The sequence below is a fragment of the Rattus norvegicus genome, chromosome 2 (genome assembly GCF_036323735.1).
Source record: "Rattus norvegicus strain BN/NHsdMcwi chromosome 2, GRCr8, whole genome shotgun sequence".
Taxonomy (NCBI): domain Eukaryota; kingdom Metazoa; phylum Chordata; class Mammalia; order Rodentia; family Muridae; genus Rattus; species Rattus norvegicus.
In genome coordinates this window covers 80,844,428-80,856,464 of record NC_086020.1, presented here as the reverse complement: position 1 = coordinate 80,856,464, position 12,037 = coordinate 80,844,428, and the positions used below count along the sequence as shown (strand labels likewise).

At 40.4% G+C, this 12,037-nt stretch overlaps 1 protein-coding gene across 3 annotated transcripts in view; it reads right to left on the bottom strand.

The window, feature by feature from the left end:
* Positions 1-12,037, bottom strand: part of Dnah5 (dynein, axonemal, heavy chain 5) — a 317,737-nt gene that overhangs the window by 129,454 nt on the left and 176,246 nt on the right. For all 3 annotated transcript variants that reach the window (XM_039103563.2, XM_063281529.1, NM_001419569.1), the window contains exons 39-42: positions 7,990-8,124; positions 6,922-7,029; positions 4,730-4,883; positions 1,090-1,236 (exon numbers count right to left, since the gene is read on the bottom strand). In XM_039103563.2, the coding sequence (XP_038959491.1) occupies positions 1,090-1,236; positions 4,730-4,883; positions 6,922-7,029; positions 7,990-8,124 (544 nt within the window). The remainder of the gene's footprint in view (positions 1-1,089; positions 1,237-4,729; positions 4,884-6,921; positions 7,030-7,989; positions 8,125-12,037) is intronic.

Genomic DNA, 12,037 nt, shown 5'->3' with positions numbered 1-12,037 from the left:
ACCAATGTTAAAGGACAGGTTCCTTCCCTTTCAAGAGACCCTGGGTGATACTATCTTAAAACATGTATCAGCAGGGGTCTGCTGCCCAAAGTGAAGGCAGGAATGATCTGCCAAGAGCTGCTCTCCCCTGCTTCTTTGCCCTGAATGTTTCCATTGTCCTTTTCTCCCTAGAAGTGAGAACACACAATGAAAGAAAGGTAAGCTGCTACCATTTCTTCCAGCCGAGGTGATATTCTGAGAACACTGTGCTCTGTTTACGGTGCCTTTAAAAGAGACAATGCTGACTGAACAGCCAGCCCTTAAAGGTTTGCTTTAACAATCCAATCCCAGTGTCCCCAAAACAGAATTATTTGCCAGCTCACTTTGGATATATATGATTTTCTGACCCCAAAAAAGCTCACTTCTCTACATGATTTCATAAGAGAGTCAGTTTTTAAAAAACAAGCCATGTAGAAGTGAATGTTACATTTTTAAACTATTCAGTGAGCATAATAACAGTAAAAATTGCCTTACACAATGCTATCAACCTTCTTCAACAGCTTTTCCCTCTATTTTATTCTATAATACACAGATGTGTAAGTATTGAAACAAACATCCTTTAAAGAGGAGGTGTTTGGAACCAGCCAAGAGAGCTCAGCAGATAAGAATGTCCTTGCCAGACACCACATAGCAGAAGGACAGACTGAGCAGCTAAAAATGGTGTCCTCTGACTTTACCATGCACACTGTGATTTATATACACACACACACACATGCACACACAGGTGCACACATGCATACATACATGCATACATACACACAGATGCATATATACACATGCACACACAGGTGCACACATATATACATATGCACGTGTGCGTGCACACACGGCATGTGTGCAAAATAAACAATTGAAATGCAATAAAAATATTAAGGGTGAGGCTTAAGTATACTAATCAAAACTTTCACCACTTCAACACTCAGAAATATAGTGAAATCTTTTACTTAGTCTTGGCTAACATATGCGCAATACCACTGCTTGGTAATTCTACTTAGACATCTACGATTTTGTTTAGAAGTACATGTTTAACATAATTATTTACTCTTCTACCTTTCTTTGCTTTCAGTGTCTTCCTCCAAAGGGTAGAAAATATTCCATCGGTCCAATCATTTGTGGCCACATCAAGTCGACCAAACATCTGTGGAGCAGTAATTGCTTTGGGATTCATCCTCATTTCTCTGTGCGGTTTTCCACAATCTGCAGCAAGTGCATCCAAATTTTAAACATGTCGGACGTGGCGTGAGCCAACATGAAGCAACACTGCACTAATTTGTAGTTTACTGTCAGCAAGTGGTCAAAATATGAAAAGTGAAAGATTATACTGAAATATATGTCATTCTGCATTCCAAGTTATAATTAGCCTTGTTATCCTTTATTGAGCACGACACTTTGCTGTGTATGAAATAAATTCATATTGCCTTGGGAATAAAAGGAGATGCCATGCTGGAACTCTGCAAGTACTTTCTCAGTGAGCATAAGAACTACCCAGTCCATTGGAGGGTCCTAACAGAATAGAAGACGTGAGATGGAAGGAACAGCTCCCCACATCCCTTTTCTCTCTTCTTGTTACTCGGCTCATATTCTGCAGCCTTCAGGCTGGAATTTGTACCATCTTTTCCCCTGATTCCAGGTACAGAAGTACAAAGCCAGCTCTTCCAGGTCTCTGGTGACATTTCATCTACGCTCCACCCCACAATTACCCAGCAACAGCCAGGTGTGCCTGACTCACTATAAAAGAGGCTGCTTGCCCCCTCCTCACTCTCTTACTATCTCACCCTCTCCCCTTCTCTCCCCATTCCCCACCCCATCTCTCCACATGTTCATGCTCATGGCCGGCCTCTACTCCTCTTCTCTCTCTCTCTAATGTTTAGAAATTACAACGCCAACTAGGGTAATTATTTACAGTATTTTATAATGCAAAAGTTCAACCTAACCAACAACTGAGCTTTTGCAATAGGTGACCTCCATAATACTCTGTCTATACTACTTTTTTAGTATAATCACACCTTTATGAAAACCTTTAAGTGTGTTTCATCAGTTTCATGGGTGAAAACTATATTTTTCTATTGCACATAAAATATAAACTATCAAAACACACACAGTAGATAGGACTTTCGTTTTCATTTAAGATACAATAACATTTTTATTAAAAAAAAACACTGTAAGAATAAATCCTTGACTTTGATAATGTTGTTTAGTTCCTCTTTAGTCTTCCTCTAGGTGTTTCTTGACTGAATCCTGACCACTCCACCATTGTAGACCTACTGTAAACATCTTTTCTTACTGTTGATCCTTAAACACCTCCCTCCTATAATCTCTTCTTTCCGTGGCCATCAGATGGTTTTCTGCAAGCAGGGATGAAGATCATGACACACCAAGCTCCATGGCTTCTCCAGACACACGAAGTGAAGCCCAGGTATTTAGTGTGCTTAGAAAGCTCCCCATCCCCAAGACAGATACTGCCCTATTTTGAGATCCCATGAAGGCAAAGATAGAAGTAAGGAATTGGATTCTCGGAGTCTTGAAGGAAGGGACAAAGAAGCAGAATAAGTCAGTAAATAACACATCACTTAACTAGTCAACTATGGAATAAACCTCAAAAAACTATGAGGTGGGACCCAGAACATCAGCTCTTCTCCCCTACTAGTTTAGGATATGGCTGTCTCAAGGATATTCATTCCTTTTCTTTGAGTCCCTTCCTCATACTGAGGTAAGTGTGGAGGTAAAAGTTGAGAGCTATTTCTGAAGCTAGTGGGGCTTCTCCAAAACATCTACAGCAAGGAACTGCTAAGGGAAAGTGACACTTGATGCCAAGACTAGCACTTACTACACCTCTGTACGAAGCCTTATGACAGCCTCAGCAGCACCCACAAACAAAGTGTATTTCAGCCAGGCTCAAGTGCCATGCCAGAGTATCCCATACTTACACATCACTCTTGTCCTTTACAGGTTCTTCCTCTCTGACAAATGTCTCTTATCCATCAGCTTCTCAAGCCTTAGGGCTTAGAGGAAGCAGTGCTTTCCCTGTAAGACTCTTACAACAACAGAGAAAGTTCCTCATCCCATCTTCCTCTGATCCCATTATACTCAAACCTTCCTCCTAACAGTGGCACATTCACACATAATTATCTGTGCCTATGCCTGTCTCCCCGCTACACTGCTAGTCTCTTACATGCATTTGCACACTTATCTCCCTGCTTCTAACATAAAACATGGCAAACTGCAAAGTACATACTATTAAAAGAACAATTCATGGGAATTGCACTGTGCATCAGACAACAACATGCTCAGGTCTTGCACCTCTCTAGTAGAAGTTCTGCCCAATTATCTCCTTCGTCTTTTGGATAATTAAACTTTCCCAACAATGTGCTACTTAATATAATTAATGTTTACTCTATATACTAAAGCCAAGAGTAAGTAAATAAAAAGCAAATAGTCTAGTAATAAATTTCTCTTTTCGTGGAACTTCTCCCAAACCCACAATGCCGTATGGATATATAATTCCGATGCGGCATGCATAATGTATCTATATTGTTTAATATTTAGCATATCATTTTGTTCAAGTCACTGTACCAGGTGCATTTGCGGTTGATTGTGAACAGAAAATAGCTTCAACTGTAATAAAAATATTGAGCATAATTATGAAAACATCATCATTTGAAGACATTTAAAAATCTCAAGCAGGTTCTCAGCATACATAAAACCATGAAATAAACCCTGAAGACGTACGTTCTCAGTTTGGAGCAGGTAGTTGCTGGCAAAGAACACAATTTGTTACCATTTGGAGATAGAGCCCTCACATATAAAATTCACTTTATCCGATAGTTTCTAGAAATGAGACCAAATGTTTCATATGAAAAGCCCTGGCATGGGTACTGTCAGTTTCCAGCAACAATGAACAGTGTACTAGTGTCGGTGAGCTGGGCTCCATTAACTAGAACCCTACAGTGCCTTCTCCAGCTCCAACATTATATTTCATTCCAACAGATGAAGCTCATACATATTTTGTAATTTAGCTCTGCTACCACTCAGGCTGCTAACATGTTTAGAGGCATCAGTGTTCAAGGAGAATCAGAAAACACAAGACTAATAGCCAACAGGGTAATACCCATTATCCTGAGATAGCCTAAGGTAATAAACTTGAAGGGAATCTGGAAATAAGGCTCATTTATTAAACTTCACTAGAAAAATATCTGCATAAATGTGGGGCTGTAGCATTCAGATGACTCTTCATGATGGAATTTAAGGGTTGAGATTGGAATTATTTTTGACAATATCATTGGATTAGCGGGAAGTGGCATAGTGTATTGGTGATTTGCTGATGGACCCTTTCCCTAAATCTTTGTCCCATCACCTACCATTTTCTGACCTTAGGCATTTCTGAATCTGAGCCTTGGATTTTATATAAAATAACAGCCTCCTCTGGAACTCAACATGACGAGGAAATTAGATGTGTAAAACATACAACACAATGAAAATGCCACTTTGAAACATTTCCTTTCTGTGGTGCATGAACGCAATATATTATTTCTTAAAAGTTCCCACTTAGAAGTAAACTAGTATTCCTTACGTGTGTGTGTGTGTGTGTGTGTGTGTGTGTGTGTGTGTGTGTGTGTGTGTGTGTCTGCCCTCATGTCTCTCTTGAGCACTCAAACGTGTCACTCAGGGCACTGAAACTGCTTCTCCATACCTGTCATAGCTTTCATCAGGGTGTGGATGCAGCTGGTCTTCCCTGATCCACTAGGCCCCAGGGTCATCATTCCATGCCTTACCCTCTGTGTTTCAAATAGCTGGATGACTTTCAGCTTCCAAGGAGGATGGTTAATTAAGCCAGCTTCCTCAACCTGAAACACAACAAAACCCCCATATTAGGTAACATTCACCACGATCCAGACTCACAATGGTGAAGGGTGGGGGAGAAAACCAGGAGGTTAGGGATTGATGACTGTGCAGCTTCAGTTTGTGAAGATGGAAAATGATTGGAGGATGGATAGTAGGGATGATACATAATAGAGACCCAGGAGTGGGAGGACACTGACTGCAATCATTCTGCCCTCCATCACAGCATCCCAATTAATAAACCAGATGGTATGCATTTAACCACAATTATAGTGTATGCAAACATGGGCAAAGAGTAAGTCAACATAAACTTTCATCCCAAGCTGGTGAGAAGCACCTGCACTTCTCTTCAGGAACTGACTTCATCAGTACTAATACTCTGTTGAATGTAAGTCTGAGTGTAAACTTAAGGTCAGAGAATCAAATAGCAAAATACGTCTGGAACACTTCATTTAAAGAATGATTTAAAAAAACATGTAAATGCCAAGCAGCCTGAATACTAGATATCATGTGTGTGCTTCCATGGTTTCTATGCACCAAAAGCATGGAGTATAGAAGTTTTCAATCAATGTTCTAATGTTAACCTGCAAAAATGAGATGATGAGGTTGGTACTATAATAGGTCAGGAAACAGAAGTGACCAGTGTTCTGTGAGGCACAACTTGGAGCCATTAAGTTTGGATCTAGGTCAAAATATCAAGGCCTAGGATCTATTTATAAAACAACTAAATTATGCTTGAGCTCACTATATGTCATAATTTTATTTTGAACAGAATAATTCTGAGTTCATGAATGCAGAGGCAATGGCTTTGTTGAGCCCAGAAGAAGTTATTCCCCAACCTTTCTGTTTTCTAGTTCATACATTCTTCCTGCACCCTCTTTCATGTTCCCTGGGCTATAAAAGAAGTTACACACACTTACCAACACCTCGTCACATGGTCAGCCCTGGTTAAACTCAGAAAACAAGAGGGCATGACTCCGGGGAGGGGATTGATAGTAAAGATGGAGGTTGGATGGGGTGGAAAGGAAATGAAAAAGAAAAATAGGGATGCGAGCAATCAAGTTATCATATAGGTCTATGAAATGATCAAAGAACACATTTAAAGGATGAAATATTAAAAACAAAAGTAACTTTGAATAATGATCATGTATCTATACATAATGCACACTCTTCAGAAAGTCCATGCTCAACTAGTATCTGACATAAGCCATCTTATAAATCACTTAGCACTTTAGAAAGGTCTATCATTAATTTAGCCAAATGATGAGAAAATATTTTTGCAAAATGAATTATTGTTCTTTATTGATCAGACTTCAGTGTACAATCCTCCAGCCAAAATACAGAGAGAGAGAGAGAGAGGGAGAGAGAGAGAGAGAGAGAGAGAGAGAGAGAGAGAGAGAGAGAGTATTACCACATTGGAATTGTCTTAAGTTTTCAAGAAAATCAATTTTATGTTATAAACAAATGTCCATAGGGATAAAAAAAATTTTTCTAAAAAATTCTTCTTCAAGGAAGGTAAACTAAGGTGTAAGGTTTGCACTTTTCATCTTCACTCATAAAAAGACTCCAGTTAATTAAACAGCAGCAAGTGTCCATAAACCCAGACGCTTGACTAGGCCTATTGCAATGGAATTCTTCATCACAGAGACTAGGAAAGATAGCACTAGTGTCCAGAGTGAATGAATGTAGAGAAGTCACATGATATCTGTGAGTAGAATCAGAAACACAAATCTGGAGACCCTTGTGGCAGATGCCAGAGCCAAACTGACGTCCAGAGTCCCTACAGACCCTGCCAACCTGTGACATTTTATTTCTAAATCTAGTGGAATGGTTCCCAGTAATGCTAACACCATTCAGATGTGACTCTGGACATGTGGCTATGAGAATACAGAAGAACTCTGTTCGGGGGGCCTTCATTGACAGCCTACAGTGACCTCTCCTCTAGAAAGGCTGCAGCTTTGGTGTCTCCCTTGGGGCCACAGTGAAGGTGAGGACTCTCCCCTTCATTCCTACCAACCTCAGACAACTCAGATGCAGCATTACCTGTTTACTGATGGCTGTCTCCAGTTCAGGGTAGCCTGCTTTGTCCAAAAGAATATTTGGAAATAGATCTTCAATCAAACTCAAAAACAGGGGTTCATCTTCATCAATCTAAAAAGAACAAAGGAAAGACTCTAGCACAAATACAGAATATGCAGAAATTTTGAAAATGTTCAACACAGGCCAGGGTTACTATTAGTATATGAATAGAACCTTTATCAAAATTGAATAATATGTTCTTGTTTCCCATAATTGAAAGGTTAAAGTAAAGATGAGTAAAGAAAACAAAAAAATAAAATAAACAAAACAAAAGAAAACCCTACCTACATTCCAAATGTTTCATAGAATCCCCCATTAAAAGACAGAGGTCTATAATTCCTAACTTAAACTAAATAGATATCTTAATGAAATATATTTGTAAATTAGAATTATAAATTAGACTCAGAATCCAATTCATATTTTTGAAACAAAAACAACATTTTGTCATTCTGCATACAGAGACATTGATGCTAGACATTGATAATCAGTAGTTACTATAAAAATGGGAACTTATTACATTCTTGTAAAACAATACAACTCACTACCGGGCTCTGAAGACTTTTTAAAAGCAAAATTTTTATCTACCACACAGAAATAATTTGAACTATTTAGATATTCATTGCATGGGTTTTTTAAATTATTATTATATTTCATGGACATGGTTTGACTATGTAGCATATATGTCCTGGTGCCTGTGGAGGCAACCACCATGTAGGTTCTGAGACTCAAACCAGGGACTTCTGAAAGAGCAACCAGTGCCCTTAGATATTCTTAACTGTTGAGCCATCATTCCAGCTGTGTGTATAGTTTGTTTTTTAATCAACTCAATTCAATTGAAATAGAAATATTTCTGACTAGATGTGAGCCATTTGAGGGGAAAAAAAGAAACTTCTGAAAATGAATAATTTAAACTCTGCTCTCTAGCACTTGATCTGAGAATTAGGCATTTAAATAAATTTAAATAAATATTTCTAATCTGATTCATTAAATTCATACTTAAGCAGGTGAAATACGCCCTCCTGCGAGTCTCACCAGTTTGGAAAGATTCATGTCACGTAGCACGCGCATTACGATGGTGGATTCTGTATCCGTGTGACTGGCTCTTTTTGCTGCTCCCAGTGTGCGCAGAACTGACAGAATGTTTCTTAGACCGAAGTCATAGTGTACCTGAAGAAATGGAGATATTGGGCTTATGTCCAATAATATCCTACCATGGAAAAATATGAATTTGGTTGAAAACACATTCATGGTAATAAATTAATGCTGATACTTTTTTTTTAAGATGTGAGTGAGCAGACTGCGAGGGTGTGGGCTCAGGACAGCTAACCCTACCTTCCACTGGGATGGTGCAGGAAAGCTGGCCCTGCAGCACTCAGAAGAGAGCTCCCCATACCTGACCTCTGTCCTCCACACCTCACCTTGACAAAGCTGGCCCTGATGGTGCAGACACAGAAGAGCTGAAAAGCTGACCATCTCAGCTACCACCCAGGCCCAGATCCTGGGCTTTGAGTTGGCCCACCCCAACAGCTGCCCCATCTGTGAACACATCTATGACCATACGAAAAGGCTGGTCCTCCAGAACCAAAGTGTAGGATTTCCATGACATGGGGAAAACAACAGAATATCTAAGATGAGTCCCAGTGAGGACCCAGTATTGATAGTGTGTGAATATTTGCAAATAAAGCCATTTGGTCAGAAGGGTATACTGTGCGACACACCGTGACACACGACAGCTTCCACTGCAAGATTTTGTTTTATTTTGGGATTGGATTTGTTTTGTTTTGTTGGAGCAGTTTGCAAGGGTGGAAGACAGGAAGTTGAGTGTGATCGAGGTGTATGATGTAAAATTCACAACGAATCAATTAGGAAGTCAAAACAATAAAGTTTTCTTTATTGATATGCTTGTTGAAAACTGAAGACTATCCCAGAGTCTCTCCTTATACCAGCATTAGCTTAAGTCCTTGGGTTACAACGAAGATGCATCAAGATAAGGGGAAATGCCCACATTTCCTCTTAGACTGTGACACTCTTTTACCTTTCTCTCATTCAGACAAATGAAAGTGCATTTGTGTCACTAAAAAATTCAGGAGCAGAAGCAAACTCAGACATGACACTCTCAAACTTTTACTAATAATGTAGGGATGTTAAGCATGAGGGAAAGAAGCCACATTCCAGGATCACCTGGAGGAAGAATCCCGCTAAATCTGGAGCCCCAGCTTTGTGCTTAGGATAATAATTATGAAAGTTCTGCATTCCAAGTGTTAGCATATATGAGGTGAATAATTAAAAGTCCATTATCCAACCATGGTGGAATACAGCTGGCAGTTCTAAAAATTAAAAATGAGGCAATCAGGCCAAGTGCATGGGCACGGGCACCTGGAGAATGCAGAAGGATTTCAACTTCAAGACTAAATGGCAAGTTCCAGGCCAACCTGTGTAATAGAGTGATATATTGTCTTAAAAACTTAAAAAGCAGACCACCCATAGGATGCAACACTCCCAGGGGAAGCCTGGTCTCAAACGGATGTTTGAATAACAACATACAATGCTCATACCCTATTGTTCATGTTAGCATTCCTTCTCAGGACTGTCCACACCTGGCAACAGTCAGGTGAGCCTGACTCAGTATAAAAGGGGCTGCTTGGCCCCTCCTCAATCTCTTGCTCTCTTACCTCTCTGTCTCCTCTCCCATTCCCCTCCTCCCTCTCTCTCCATGAGTTCATAACCTCCCTCAACTCTCTCTCTCTCTCTCTCTCTCTCTCTCTCTCTCTCTCTCTCTCTCTCTCTCTTTCTCTCTCTCTCTCTCTCCCCTCCCTCCTCAACTCCCCTATGCATGCTCTAAACAAACAATATTCCATACACTATCCATTATATGGCTGGTACCTCAGGGGGAAGGGATGTCTCAGCATGGGACCGCAAAGGCACCCCCTTCCACCTAATCATACCACGCCTCCATCAAACATATTCCTGGTTCTTTCTTTCTTTTTTATGAAACACAACAGTTCACAAAAGATAGGAGTAGCCCAGCTGCCCTGCCCTGAGTGAAGAAGCAGAACACAGCACTTTCACTCAGTGGAGTATTATGTAGCCACATAAAGAAGGAACTCCACAGCACATCGCAGATGAACCTGGAAGGTATTATAGCCACAGAAGAACAAACTCTGTATGATTTTATTTATGTGAGTTATCTATTAAGTTGGAGAAAAACTAGAATGGTGGCTTCCAGGGGCTGGAAGGTGGGAAAAGGGAGCTGTCAGATCACAGGGTTTAGTTTTGCAAGGAAAGAAATTACAAAAAATTTCTGTAGATCTATTCTAAATATACTTAACACTAATTAACTGTACACTTGAAATGGACTTTATAGTAAGTTATCTGTTTTTCAAAATAAAATTATAATTAAATAAAAATTAAATTAAAAGCCATTGTTTAAGGTAGCAGTGTCGCACCTCACGTGGTGTTCATGTATTGAGGGTGGAGCACAGAACACATTCAAGGTCAGCTCCTGCCTTCAAGGAATTCAAGTTCTTAAGAAGAAAAAAGAGGAGCTGGAGAGATGGCTCAGCCGTTAAGAGCACTGACTGCTCTTTCAGAGGTTCTGAGTTCAATTCCCAGCAACCACATGGTAGCTCATGACCATCTGTAATGGGATCTGATGCCCTCTTTTGGTGTGTCTAAAGACAGCTACAGTGTACTTTTAAATTAAAAAAAAATTAAAGTAGAACAACAACAACAACAGCAACAACAATAACAACAAAGAAATAAAAATCTAAGTAAATGTGCCCAAAAGTAGCAGTGATTTCAGAGTGGCACTGTGTCGGGGACCGGACTGCCGGACTAGGCAAAGCCTGAGAAGGGCTTGACCTTTTCAAAGACAGAACATGTCCCCGGAAGACTGTTGCCCCATTGTCTAAGGAGAATATCCTGCGGTTTAATGATTCACCTTATGTCCTTGGGCACTTCCCAGTACTACCCCCACCCTAAGCTTCAGTTCCTGCTTCAATTCCTGCTTCAGAGCTTTTAAATGCTGTACATTCCTCTCAATAAACAGACCTTGACAAGGACACTGCTTGGTCTCGCTCCTCTTTCTCGCCTGTTCTTCCACAGGTATGGGTCCCCCTCGACCCCCACAAATAACTGGGTCCCCGCTGGCGGGGGGCAGCACTGGATGAAGTTAACAAGGGAAAACTTCCTTTGAAAATTGGAATTGTGTTAAATCCACGAGTGTGAAGGGTATCTGCAAGGGGATGATCACTCTGTGTGCACTGATTGTGTCATTTCATGGGGCTTTGTGGGTGTGGCCTTAGGAGTGGAGTACAGAAGAAGTGATGACAAGGGCTGGAGTCAGGGACAGGGAATGTTCTCTACATTCAAGGAGCAGAAAGGAGAGAGAAGATAATCCAGCAAACTGATGCCCAATCAAGAGTGAGATGGAATCAAGGCTCTGACCGGCATCTTCACTGCAGCCTTCTGACATATATTGCACTGAAGCTGGCTTTAGTTCCTCCAACATGGAAATGCTGTCCACTCTGTCAAGTCACTGTGCTTGTACTAAAATTGATAGTAGGTGATAGATAATTAACACAGATGTAATATGTGATTAACTCGTGTCTCCTAGCCACTAACTCTCATGAGGGCTTTATCTGCTATCCCAAACATATTGGAAACTATCAAGAACTTTACAACAGAGAAAGCAATTAGTCAACAAGCTTAGTTAAATAAATGTGTGAGCTTGGGGGTGGGGGTGGGGGATTCAATAGACCAAAGTTCCCAAAAACTATGTCATCACCTTGTACATCATGATGCACACACAGGCTATGTAAATTAGCAACAGCAATATCAGTCATATTATAGCTCCTAAGTCAGTTTGCAGAGTAACCAACCACATCATTTCTGGGCCAGAAATAGCTATTTCTTTAAATGTACTTCTTAACGGAAGTCTAGAGAAAGTCAATTTTGTTGGATCTTGGGAGATAACTGTAGGTCAAGTGTTTACTGTGTAATCATGAAGATCTGACATCAGTTTAAAAAACTATGGGGGTTGTGGGGGAAGCCAGGCATGGTGGCTCACACACGAATTCAT